The sequence below is a fragment of the Trachurus trachurus genome (genome assembly GCF_905171665.1).
Source record: "Trachurus trachurus genome assembly, chromosome: 1".
NCBI lineage: Eukaryota > Metazoa > Chordata > Actinopteri > Carangiformes > Carangidae > Trachurus > Trachurus trachurus.
The window spans coordinates 36,247,924-36,261,931 of record NC_139891.1 but is presented as its reverse complement, the minus strand read 5'-3'; the positions used below and the strand labels follow the sequence as shown (position 1 = coordinate 36,261,931).

Sequence of the window (14,008 nt, the reverse complement as noted above, 5' to 3'; positions counted from 1 at the left end):
TCCCCTGGGGTGTTGTTTTGGCGTTGCACCACCTAGCCTCAGAGAGCTGTGTGTGCTCTGAGCTGGTGAGTCACTTTATGAGGCGCTCTCTCCATTGTCTTGTTTATTATATATTTTTTCCCGTTCAAAACCACAATTTGTTGATATCTGCTGTAATGTAACACACTAATGGACCTTTTGGTCAAGACTCCATTGATTAATAACTTGTAAATTGAATCTTAAACTGAGTTATTCATGCAGAGTTGGTTAATTTAGCCTTATGCTAGCTGGATTGCAGTTTTTCCTCTATTTCCCTCCTTTTCATGTCATGTCATGATGAGGTTGTGCTCTGCATGCTATGGCTGTGTAATAACTGCATTATTTCATATGTAACGTGACGTTTTATTGTGGTTATGTGAATTTTAATTTACATTTTTTTTCCTGTAGAGCGGTGGAGAGTTGCAGTGTGGCTCTGTGTGTGTGACGCCTGTGTTTTTTTCCTTATTCTGAAGATTAAAACTCCCATAGATGCTCAACTCCAGTGTGCGTCTCACTCCATAACTACATAACACAACGCAGAAAATCAACCGCTACATTGAGGTGCCCAGAGTCTGCAGAGAGGAGGAGATCGTTTGTGATTTTCAGGTGAGCGGTTTCATTGCTGTGTTGTAAGCGGAATCCAGATTGGAAGGGTTCATACAGTTCATGAGAGCGGAGGTGGGTTTTGATTTGTGCGGCGACAACGCGTTCCAGAATTTTTGACAGAAAAGGGAGGTTTGAGATGGGACCAAAGTTTGAGATGGTGTCAGGATCCAGGCCGGATTTTTTGAGGATGGGGGTGACAGCAGCCAGTTTCAGGGATTGGGGGATTTAGCCAGAGGTGAGGGAGGAGTTGATGATGGTAATGATGAGTGGGGAGGTTGCTGGGAGACAGAGTTTGATGATGGAGGATGGTATGGGAATGACTAGTGTGACGTCACGAGTCACTTCCGTGTCCAACTCCTGCTGCTAACGTATACAGCAATGCATGTTCTTCATTGCTGTCCCCCCAAAACGCAGACCTTTTCAAGAAATAAAGAAAATGCAAATATATTCAACTGAAAAAGATGTTTTAGCTTCTCAGCATCGTCCAACCACACAAATTCGTTATTTGGATCTACCTTACTAAACAGTTTTTGTCTTATAGAGTCATAGAAAGGACAGTAGAACCCAAATGAATTTCATTCTCCACCTCTTGGATGTCACATAAATTACAAATTCTATCGTCTTCTGCTTTGCCAACATATCTGCCCATCTCAATATGAAGACTAAGAATACCAGCTCTCAATTGAGCACACAGCATTCTTTTCTTTTTAGACAAATCATACAAAACATAATTTTCTGGGCCAAATACCTGTTTTATTTCACAGTTAAGTACGCAGTTTTGGTTTACCCCAAATATCTAATGCCCATCTATCTTTACTTTGTTGGAAAATAATTTATTTTAATACGTTCATCTCCACTTTCTCTTTGTTATAATAACGGTCTTCATATCCAGCTCTCAGCAAGATATCATATATTTCCCTATCCAATGCCCCATTAGTCAGAGTGTCCCACTCAAATATTTTTCTTGCAATCCTGTTCAGATTTAATCCTAGTATCCTATTCCATAAACGCACCATGTGTACACTCCACCCTACCTCATTGGGTTCCCAGCTCATATCTCCCATCACAGCTGGAGTCGGTGTGAGTTTCTGTATGCCAAGAAAATACTCTAATGGCTGGCTCTATTTTGCACAGCCTCACATTTAGGGTATTGTTTGAATCCCCATACTCCTTCATCAATCAATCAATCAATTTGTTTATTTCGGGCATGTCAATTTAAATCATCATCATCACACTTCATCTTAGTTCAATAATTCATACTAATGTGTTATAATGTTTTGCACAGGTAAATTTGTAAACAGTTACAGCGTCTCTGATAAAGATGTGTTCATATTCACAAGAGTCATCAACAGATCAACAGTTACATTAATAAACACCTGCATCTGCTTCTAACTCCCCAAAGCAGACTCAGTTAATTTACAGATTCATTTCAGTGGTAAACTATTTTACCTGTTTCCACTGATCTAATCTGATCGACTAAAGTAACAAGTGATTAAACAGCAGTTATGACACAGTTAACTTTCCTGTGTGATAATGATCTGATGAAGGTTAACTCAGTAGAAAACAAAAAGATTCACATTGTTCAGTATAGACATTAAATCTTTACATTTGGTACCTGAATTAAAAATCTACCAAGTCTTGCAAAGAACTAGATGTTTTGATCTGAACACTTTGATTGACAGGACAGATGATCAGAGGGGCAGAGTTTTTACCTCCATCATTAAGAGCAGGACTGAAGTATGGGTATAGTTTGTCAGTGAAGCAGCAGCCAGTGAAGGAGTAGATGAGAGCTGCAGCATCTACATCATAAAAGGAGACCAGACCCTCCTCATAATCCACAAACACCCCCACCTTCCCAGGACCAGACCTCAGAGTGAGATCAACTCGGGGGTCATCAAGAGCTTTGTACTGATTTACATTTCTCAACCATATCGTCCAGTAACCTCTAATAGGACTCAGTGTGATGTTTCCCTTCCTGTCAGTCAACTCTCTGGCCACTCCCACTTCCCACTTAGTTTTTCCTTTAACCTGAACCTCAAAGTAAAATCTACCTGAAGAGAAACTCTGTTTTCCTAAGACATTAACACATTTATCAAATCTCTCTGGGTTGTTTGGGAGTTTCTTCTTCACATCATCATGATGAACTTGTTTTCCATCATCAGACAGGATGAGATTAGGATGTGCTGTATCAGGATCCAGAGTCACATCCACTGCAAACTGCTGGACCCTCTCCACCTCAGCCTCCATCATCTTCTCCATCTGTCCACAGATCGTCTCCTGCAGCTGAGACACAGCTCTCACCACAGTCCCCTCATATGATGGTGGACGGACTCTGACCTCTGTCCAGTCCTTGGTGGGTAGAGCAGGTTTCAGGGATGGGAAGCTTTGGAGGAGGTGGAGGTGGTCTTCAGAGAGTGAGAGCTGCTCCACTTCAGTGCTTCTCTTCTCCAGCTCAGAGATTTCCTGTTCCAGCTCTGTGATGAAGTCTTCAGCCTGTTTCTCTGAGCTTTTCTGTTTCTCTTCCATCTCCTTGATGAGCTGCTTCAGGCCTCTGTCAACGGAATCCTTCAGAGCAGTGAAGACCTCAACACCTTCTGCTTTCTCTCTGTCTGCAGCAGCTTTACTGATCTTCACTGACTGTTTCATCTCCTCAATCTTCAGTCGTCTCTTCTGGATCATCTGCTGAGTTTCAGCCTCTGTCTTCTGCAGCTCTGCCTTCTTTCCTTCATATCCTTCTCTCAGAGGAACAATCTCATGAGTCTTGTGGTCTAAAACCGAGCAGAGCGTGCAGACACATCTCTGGTCGGTCTGACAGAACAGCTCCAGAGGTTTATCGTGCTTCCTACACATCCTGTCCTCCAGGTTCTCCACAGGCTCCATCAGCTGATGTCTCCTCAGACCTGACAGTGTCAGATGAGGCTCCAGGTGAGTCTCACAGTAGGAGGTCAGACACACCAGGCAGGACTTCAGGGCCTTCAGTTTGGTTCCAGTGCAGATGTCACAGGGAACTTCTCCTGGTTTGGAAACTTGTTGCTCTGAGCTGCTGCTGCTGGTTTTCTGTTGAGCTTCACGTCTGAACTGAGCAACAACCTCAGAGAGCAAAGTGTTGATCTTCAGATCAGGTCTTGTGTAGAAAACCTCTTTACACATTGGACACTGATATGGTACATTAACGTTCCAGTGCTGAGTGATGCAGCTCTGACAGAAGTTGTGTCCACATGGTGTAGTGACTGGATCAGTGAAGACATCCAGACAGATGGAGCACAGGAACTGATGTTCAGACCTCAGGTTGCTGGCAGCAGACATGTCTACACACTGAGGGAGAGAAAACAAACATTCATTTAAAATAATGTTCTGTGTCTTTAAGACTGTGGTTCTCTACCTGGGGGGCGGGGCCGTCCTGTTGACCTGTTTATTTCCTTAATGTTCAACATGGATCCTTCTTCATCAGTTCTTCTGGTCTCATTGTTAATGACTGATAGAAATATTGGCTGAAGGGCTGTGAAGCTTTCCACCTGTAGGGGGCATGGTGGAAGTTTGAGAAGCTCTGTTTTAACCAGTTCAAACAAATATGACCACGGTTCTAACATGATATTAGTTACAGTCACTTTGAATCACGTGTTTAATGTTTTCATGACGTCACTGAAAGAGAAAAACTCTGACAGAGCTGAGCTGAGTGACAAGGACGCTGTGTTTCCTCTGGCTGCGTCACAATAAAAGTGTGAGGCTTTTATTGTGAAAGAGCTGCAGGAAGTGTGAAGTAAGGCAGCAGTAGGAAGTGATACCTTGACAGCATGAAAGCAGGAAATGAGGTGAAGTAGAGAGTGAAGATCAGAGACTGAGTGAGGAGTTGTAAAAGTCCTGAGCAGAGACACAGAGACAGTTTAAAGTGGACTATAGTATCTCTGTGGACAAACAGCCTCAGGTCTGTCGTGAGCCAGTTCACTAGAGTCAGTGTAACATGAAGAGAGTGCGTCGAGATGAAGCTCACTGTTTAAGCTGCTGCTCACACAGTGAATATGATGAGCTGTACTCACCAGTGTTTGGTAGAGACTCTGTTGTGTTGCTGACAAACACCTGATGGACTCACTTTGACTTTCTGTCTCTGCTGCAGTTCAGTCGTCCTCCTCTCACACTTTACTTTCACATCTGGACTGTGTGTGTGTGGTTTTTCTGCTAGACAGCAGATTTTACCTGGTTAACAGGGAGCAAAGGTGGAAGTGCACCTGACAGGTGGGAGGAGTCCAGTGTCAGTCATTGTTCATTATCTCAGGGTTAGGCAAGGCGATTCTGTTTTTATAGCCAGTTTTTACAAACAGTTTGTCTCAAAGGGCTTTACACTGCATCATGACAACATCCTCTGCCATTAGACCAGGGTTATTCAACTTCAGTAGGAGTTGGATCCTCCTGGGAGTGAGTGTTGGTCCTCCCGGGGAGTGAGTGGTGGTCCTCCCGGGGAGTGAGTGGTGGTCCTCCTGTGGAGTGAGTGGTGGTCCTCCTGTGGAGTGAGTGGTGGTCCTCCTGGGGAGTGAGTGTTGGTCCCCAAGGGGAGTGAGTGTTGGTCCTCAAGGGGAGTGAGTGTTGGTCCTCCTGGGGAGTGAGTAGTGGTCCTCCTGGGGAGTGAGTGTTGGGCCTCAAGGGGAATGAGTGTTGGTCCTCCTGGGGAGTGAGTGGTGGTCCTCCTGGGGAGTGATTGGTGATCCTCAAGGGGAGTGAGTGGTGGTCCTCCTGGGGAGTGCGTGTTGATTTTCAAGGGGAGTGAGTGGTGGTCCTCCTGGGGAGTGCGTGTTGATTTTCAAGGGGAGTGAGTGGTGGTCCTCCTGGGGAGTGAGTGTTGGTCCCCAAGGGAAGTGAGTGTTGGTCCTCAAGGGGAGGGAGTGGTGGTCCTCCTGGGGAGTGAGTGGTGGTCCTCCTGGGGAGTGATTGGTGATCCTCAAGGGGAGTGAGTGGTGGTCCTCCTGGGGAGTGCGTGTTGATTTTCAAGGGGAGTGAGTGGTGGTCCTCCTGGGGAGTGAATGGTGGTCTTCCTGGGGAGTGAGTGGTGGTCCTCCTGGGTATTGAGTGTTGGTCCTCCTGGGGAGTGATTGGTGATCCTCGAGGGGAGTGAGTGGTGGTCCTCCTGGGGAGTGAGTGGTGGTCCTCCTGGGGAGTGATTGGTGATCCTCAAGGGGAGTGAGTGGTGGTCCTCCTGGGGAGTGCGTGTTGATTTTCAAGGGGAGTGAGTGGTGGTCCTCCTGGGGAGTGAATGGTGGTTGTCCTGGGGAGTGAGTGGTGGTCCTCCTGGGTATTGAGTGTTGGTCCTCAAGGGGAGTGAGTGGTGATCCTCAAGGGGAGTGAGTGGTGGTCCTCCTGGGGAGTGAGTGTTGGTCCTCCTGGGGAGTGAGTGTTGGTCCTCAAGGGGAGTGAGTGTTGTTCCTCAAGGGGAGTGAGTGTTGGTCCTCCTGGTGAGTGAGTGTTGTAAAGTGTTCTTTGTTTGACCAACCAGTGAAAGTGGAAAAGGCAACACAAGACAAAGGGTACGGTTTAAAGGAGTCCTTTTTATTTATAGAAATATATAAAAAACTAATCAAGTCTATGGGGGAAGTAATTAAAAGAGTCTGGAAGGAGGTGGCTGAGAGTGTGGCTCCGTGTGGCCTGGTGAGTGGCCGGGCTTCACTCACACAGACTGGCAGGCTGGCTGGATCTGCTGGTCAGTTGGTGTACTGGTTCGGTGTCAAGGCTGTATCATCATTGCTGGCGCTGTGTGCTGTGCTGCTTACGACTGCTGCAGGCTGCTGCACTCCACTTCGTGGCTGTAAAGCGCTTCTGTTCAGCCCTCGAGGTTCCAACCTGACCCAGCGTCCAAAGTAACTCCAGCCTACGCCACACGCCACCTGTCACAGAGAAGATCAGAGGGAGACTCAACACCAGATACATTCAACTTACAATTTCTTAAGACCTCAGACCACATTCACACAGGTACCTGTCACAGAGAAGATCAGAGGGAGACTCAACACCAGATACATTCAACTTACAATTTCTGAAGACCTCAGACCACATTCACACAGGTACCTGTCACAGAGAAGATCAGAGGGAGACTGAAGGAGAGAGTGTGTGTGGGTAATTAAGCTGGTTGCCGACCTGTCCAGCACACCTGTTTCCAGTTAGCCCGTCACCATGCAATCACTGCAGACACTCACTCTGTTAAAGGCACACTCACTCTGTTCAAACCACACCCACAGCAAAATCCACCACAGTGTCACACAAAATACAAAGATTACTAGCCGATACGGGTTTACCCCGTTACAGAGTGTTGATTTTCAAGGGGAGTGAGTGGTGGTCCTCAAGGCGAGTGAGTGTTGGCCCTAAAGGGGAGTGAGTGGGGGTCCTCCTGGGGAGTGATTTGTGATCCTCAAGGGGAGTGAGTGGTGGTCCTCCTGGGGAGTGAGTGTTGGACCTCAAGGGGAGTGAGTGGTGGTCCTCCTCGGGAGTGAGTGGTGATCCTCCTGGGGAGTGAGTGTTGGTCCTCCTGGGTAGTGAGTGGTGGTCCTCCTGGGGAGTGAGTGGTGGTCCTCAAGGGGAGTGAGTGGTGGTCCTCCTGGGGAGTAAGTGGTGGTCCTCCTGGGGAGTGAGTGTTGATTTTCAAGGGGAGTGAGTGGTGGTCCTCCTGGTGACGTCAGACCCGAAGGACTGCAGAGTCACGTGCTATTAGCATATGATAACAATAATAATAATAATCATAATAATGATTAACAACACTGCCATTACCACTCTGTAGCCTACTACTACTGGTAACATTGGAGGAGGCAGTGTTATTGATATACATATAGTAGCCTAGTATTAGTATCTGTAGGCTAGTATTTGTTGTAGTATTATTAGTAGTAGAAGTATTTTAGTTAACTGTAGCCTAATACTCATCCAGCTTGTGATAGCTGAGTTTGAGTTTCAGTGACGGTTTGAACAGTAGAAGTACTTTCAGATGAAGTACTGTGAGTAGAGTGGGAGTACCAAGGGGGTAGATCGGACTACACGCAGGCGTAGCTCACAGTCGGCCATATGAGGACGGGCAGCTTGCTCTGACTCTGGCTGCAGTTACAGTGCAGTAGATAGGTGATCCAGTCATCTGCACTAAAAAAACGATTCATAACTCTGTGAAAAATAAATCAGTATGTAGCTATTACTTTAACTATTTGCATAATGTCACTATAATGTTACTTTTACAAAAAAAAAATACATTATTAAAATTATCCGTGATTCTAAATATGCTGCATCATAACTGCATAAACGTTCATAAAAATCAAACCGTTTTGAAATCGGACAAAAACTGAGCAAGTTATGGTCATTATAGCAGAACATGCAGCAGAGGCTTAATGCTCTGAGGGAGAGAGTTGCCCGTCCCAAGATGGCCGCCGTATTGGCTACGCTTTGTCATTGGGAAACAGCGGCGGGTGAGTCATCTAGTTCTTATATATATCTATGGGGAGTACTGCAGCAGTACCAATATAGAACTGGAACGAGTACATGTAATATTTATGGTAGTTGTGGTGATAGTACTCATGTTACTTCTACTACTACTACTCCTACTACTAGGCTATTGCTACTACTAATATCAGTAGGCTATCAGTAGTATTAGTATCAGTATTCGTACTATTAATACTGGTAGTATTAGTAGTATCAGTTCTAGTAGTAGGCTAAGCTATCAGTAGTGTTAATACTCGTAGTAGTGGTAGTGTCAGTTGTATTAGTAGTACCAGTACTAGTAGCCTATTAGTAGCATCAGTATCAGTGCTATCAGTAGTATCTGTAGAAGTAGTAGTGTTAGTATAAGTAGTATAGTGTCAGTACTAGTAATATTAGTATTAGTGTCAGTAGTATTAGTAGGCTAGTATTAGTAGTATCAATACTAGTAATATATTACTAATATTGATACTACTAATACTACAACTAGTTGTAGCCTATCAGTAGCCTACTAGTAAAGTATCAGTGCTAATACTAGTATCAGTAGTATCAGTACTTCAAAATAAAAGCTCCAGTTGCCTCCTCTCCTCTGTGATCAGACTGTGATCTGCTGACACCTGGTGGCCAGGTGACGTCACTGTCATTCTACTGATTCTATTCATTCTATTGGTCCAATGACTGTAGAGGATCAATTGATGCTCAGTGAACGGCTTCAGGGTCAGAACTGGATCTGGTCTGTGGAGCAAACAGACTCAGGGCTCTGACCTCTGACCTCTGTGGGGTCGTGTTCTTCAGTGATCAATAATCAACATCATAATAAATAAATAATACATTTTATTTGTAAAGCACTTTTGATAAAGTAATCTCAAAGTGCTACAGAAACCCCGAAACAAAATAAACTAAAGACTAAGAGAAAAATCAGACATGTTAAAATCAGCAGAAGATAAAAAAAAGACACAGGTAAAAAAAAAAAAAAAGTACATTAAAGGGACAGTATGGGACTTTATTGGCTTTTTATTGACAAAAATCAAATATCGCTTTCATAAATACGTATTTCACTGAAGTGGAATTGCGCCCGCATACAAACGAGCGCTTTCTCCTACCTTAGAATGAGATGTTACAAGTCGTTACAAACATACAGGGGGGGGTTCACCGAACCTTCTCTGCCATGTTGAATCGCCATGTTTTACGTTCAGTGTCACCGTGGCTGTAAGTAACCTCAAACTCGGGCCGCCGGAGCTTCTCGGCTCGGGGAGAAAGTTTTCCAGACAGCGCCTGTTAAAACTGTCACCACCGTGTAGCTAGTGTGAGGAAGGACGGAGGCACTGGTGTTGCCTTCAGGTGCAGTCAGACACCTGAATGACGCCGTGAGTGACGCCGTCGGCAAACCAACTGGATGTTATTTTACTCGACGAGAGAAAGCCGGTAAAACGTGGGTCAGGTAAACAATACGACATCACCATGACAACATATTGTCACGCCTGTATTGTTTTGCCTCGTGCTGGCGGACCGTTTGTTTACATAGAGGCTTGTTTATCCTGATACATGCAGCGTGTGTTGTTTTTCTGACTTCTGCCCGAGTTTACGTAAACGCAACAGCAAGAATACGTGCCGACATGCAACCGCACCGCTAGATGGGGGTAAATCTCACATACTGTCCCTTTAAAGAAAACAGCTAAAGGAGGAGATTAAAGTGCAGAGACAATAGTAAAAACATCTAATCATCTAAACATAAGTGTTTTTAATGTGAAGGTGAGTCATTGATTAACAAGCAGGTGAATATTTAATGAATATCCAAAATATTAATATTAAGTAGTTAATGGTTACTTAGAGAAATAGGATTTAGGAGAATAATCAGGTTTTATTTGGATATTTATGTTTCATTATTGTGCTTTTACTTACATTTTTTATGCTTTTTTATTTTTTTTAAATTTCTCTTAAACACAACAATCTCAACGAGTCATAATGTTCTACACAGGTAAATCTGTCTGGATGAATATACAACTTTAGTCAACAGTTCCTGTATCTCTGATAAAGATGTGTTCATATTCACAAGAGTCATAGTGATCAACAGTTACATTAATAAACACCTGCATCATTTCAGTGGTAAAATATTTTACCTGTTTCCACAGGTCTAATCTAATTGACTAAAGTAACAAGTGATTAAACAGCAGTTATCACAAACTTAACTTAACTGTGTGATGATGATCTGATGAAGGTTAACTCAGTAGAAAACAAAAAGATTTACATTGTTCAGTATTGACAATAAATATTTACATTAGTTCTTCAAATAACTAGATGTTTTCAGATGCCCAGTTTGATTGACAGGACAGATGATCAGAGGAGCAGAGTTTTTACCTCCATCATTATTACAAGGACTGAAGTATGGGTGTAGTTTGTCAGTGAAGCAGCAGCCAGTGAAGGAGTAGATGAGAGCTGCAGCATCTACATCATAAAAGGAGACCAGACCCTCCTCATAATCTACAAACACCCCCACCTTCTCAGGACCAGACCTCAGAGTGAGACGGACTGGGGGGACAGCAAGAGCTTTGTACTCATTTCCATTTCTCAAACATATCGTCCAGAGACCATTCTGAGGACTCAGTGGCATTTTTCCCTTCCTGTTGATCGACTCTCTGGCCACTCCCACATCCCACTTAGTTTTTCCTTTAACCTGAACCTCAAAGTAAAATCTGCCTGAAGAGAAACTCTGTTTTCCTGAGACATTAACGCATTCATCAAATCTCTCTGGGTTGTTGGGGAGTTTCTTCCACACATCACCATGATGAACTTGTTTTCCATCATCAGACAGGATGAGTTTAGGATGTGCTGTATCAGGATCCAGAGTCACATCCGCTGCAAAGTGCTGGACCCTCTTCATCTCAGCTTCCTTCACCTCCTTCATCTGTCCATGGAGCGTCTCCTCCAGCTGAGACACAGCTCTCACCACAGTCCCCTCATATGATGATGGACGGACTCTGACCTGTGTCCAGTCCTTGGTGGGTGGACCAGCTTTCAGGGATGGGAAGCTTTGGAGGAGGTGGGGGTGGTCTTCAGAGAGTGAGAGCTGCTCCACCTCAGTGCTTCTCTTCTCCAGCTCAGAGATCTCCTGTTCCAGCTCTGTGATGAAGTCTTCAGCCTGTTTCTCTGAGCTTTTCTGTTTCTCTTCGATCTCCTTGATGAGCTGCTTCAGGCCTCTGTCAACAGACTCCTTCAGAGCAGTGAAGACCTCAACACCTTCTGCTTTCTCTCTGTCTGCAGCAGCTTTACTGATCTTCACTGACTGTTTCATCTCCTCAATCTTCAGTCGTCTCTTCTGGATCATCTGCTGAGTCTCAGCCTCTGTCTTCTGCAGCTCTGCCTTCTTTCCTTCATATTCTTCTCTCAGAGGAACAAACTCATGAGTCTTGTGGTCTAAAACAGAGCAGAGCATGCAGACACATGTCTGGTCGGTCTGACAGAACAGCTCCAGAGGTTTATCGTGCTTCCTACACATCCTGTCCTCCAGGTTCTCCACAGGCTCCATCAGCTGATGTCTCTTCAGACCTGACAGTGTCAGATGAGGCTCCAGGTGAGTCTCACAGTAGGAGGTCAGACACACCAGGCAGGACTTCAGGGCCTTCAGTTTGGTTCCAGTGCAGACGTCACAGGGAACTTCTCCTGGTTTGGAAACTTGTTGCTCTGAGCTGCTGCTGCTGGTTTTCTGTTGAGCTTCACGTCTGAACTGAGCAACCATCTCAGAGATTAACCTGTTTATCTTCAGCTGAGGTCTTATGTAGAAAACCTCTTTACACATTGGACACTGACACCTGTCTCTAACATCCCAGTGCTGAGTGATGCAGCTCTGACAGAAGTTGTGTCCACATGGTGTACTGACTGGATCATTGAAGACATCCAGACAGATGGAGCACAGGAACTGATCTTCAGACCTCAGGTTGCTGGCAGCAGACATGTCTACACACTGAGGGAGAGAAAACAAACATTCATTTAAAATAATCAGTCCCTCCAGGAATTTGCGATGTTGCGATCGCAATAATTAACGCAAATTCAACCAATCCCCGTGAATTTTGTGTGACCTTGCAATTTTGTACAACCACCGCAACTTTTCCACAAATTGGACCAATCATCTGTGCTTTCTGCGAGTTCCACAGCGGAGAGGGCGAGTCGGGATGGAGCGGTGGTCCAAAGAAAGTGAGTCCACGGAGGAACGCAGTGGCTGGGCTGACGGCAAGAAACTTGATACAACGTGCACAAAGTGATAAGTAAAGGAACACGAGCTGAGTCGAACGTGTTGATTGTGTGAGCTGTCCTGGTTGAACGCCCGAGCCCCGCAGCACAGAATCCAGTACGCCACCGCAGGGCCGCCGGAGCAGAGCAGCTGGCGGCCAGGATCCCCTTCCCCCATTCTGAGGCCCTGGCCCTGGACTTGAATAGCCACTCTCCCTTTTTTATTCAAAGACTGGACTGTTTTATTGGCATTTTAAAACAGTTGTTTTTCCACCATTTTTAAACAGACATTTGGTCAAGTGGTCAGTGTGGCGGTCATTGCCTGTCGGTGGCCACTGAAACCAGATGTTTGTGCTGCCAGTCGGACTCGGACGTGTGTTGTCAGTGCCTTGACGCTATGCTGGACGGGGAAAGTTGCTGCATAACGTATAACTGGAGGAGAGTGGGTGAGTTGTTTTCGTCTCTTTTCAATAGAAATCAGGCAAAGCTAACAGATGTTTGATGCCTCGTATTATGGGATGGGACCCTGTTTGTACTGTTGAGGCAGTTTGGTGCTGTTCTGAGCATTAGATTAGATTAGATTAGATTAGAAAACTTTATTGATCGCCAAGGGGAAACTGCTTTGCCACGCAATAAAAACACAAACATCCACTTAACAAACAATACAAACATTTCCATACCATTGCACAAAACGTATCAACATGATTGGATACTTCATACAACAGAGTAGGCTATGAGTGGCTTTTTGATTGCGGTTTGCGTGTGGAAAAATAGACTGCGCTGTTTGTCATGGTGCGGCCATTGCTAAAGTTGCTACAACTAGAGAAGCTAGCGGTCAGCAGACTTTATCTCTCGAGGGGGAGTCTAACTCGGTGTCATGGTGCGTTGGACCATGGGTTAAACTTAAACTGGAATATCCCTTTAAACAGTTTAAACAAATGCACATGGCCATGGTGGTGAAAATAAACACTTCAAAACTGTAGGAGGAACTCCATAGAGAAAAAAAGCTACCAAAACAGTAAAAAAGCAACAGATTTTTATAGTTCCCTTTGAAGCAAATATGACGACTGTTCTAACATGATATTGGTTACAGTCACTTTTAATCATATGTTTAATGTTTTCATGACGTCACTGAAAGAGAAAACCTTTGACAGAGCTGAGCTGAGTGACAAGGACACTGTGTTTCCTCTGGCTGCTTCACAATAAAAGTGTGAGGCTTTTATTGTGAAAGAGCTGCAGGAAGTGTGAAGTAAGGCAGCAGTAGGAAGTGATAACTTGACAGCATGAAAGCAGGAAATGAGGTGAAGTAGAGAGTGAAGCTCAGAGACTGAGTGAGGAGTTGTAAAAGTCCTGAGCAGAAACACAGAGACAGTTTAAAGTGGACTATAGTGTCTCTGTGGACAAACAGCCTCAGGTCTGTTGTGAGCCAGTTCACTAGAGTCAGTGTGACATGAAGAGAGTGAGTAGAGATGAAGCTCAGTGTTAAAGCTGCTGCTCACACAGTGAATATGATGAGCTGTACTCACCAGTGTTTGGTAGAGACTCTGCTGTGTTGCTGACAAACACCTGATGGACTCACTTTGACTTTCTGTCTCGTCTCTGCTGCAGCTCAGTCGTCCTCCTCTCACACTTTACTTTCACTTCTGGATGCTGACGCTCAACGTTCCTCTGGTTCCAGTGTTTCCAGTTTTCTGCTCCTCCCACTGCAGCTAGGTGTGTC

The 14,008-nt window shown here is 44.9% G+C and overlaps 1 protein-coding gene across 1 annotated transcript; it reads right to left on the bottom strand.

The window, feature by feature from the left end:
- Window positions 1–2,244: 2,244 nt before the first annotated feature.
- LOC310991489 (uncharacterized protein) lies at window positions 2,245–12,013 on the bottom strand (the record flags this gene model as incomplete). The annotated part of the gene is made up of 4 exons (XM_083979210.1): window positions 2,245–3,930; window positions 6,384–6,497; window positions 6,639–6,675; window positions 10,374–12,013. The coding sequence occupies 4 exons, from the start codon at window positions 12,011–12,013 to the stop codon at window positions 2,245–2,247; spliced, it is 3,477 nt and encodes a 1,158-aa protein (XP_083835336.1).
- Between the last annotated feature and the right edge of the window lie 1,995 nt (window positions 12,014–14,008).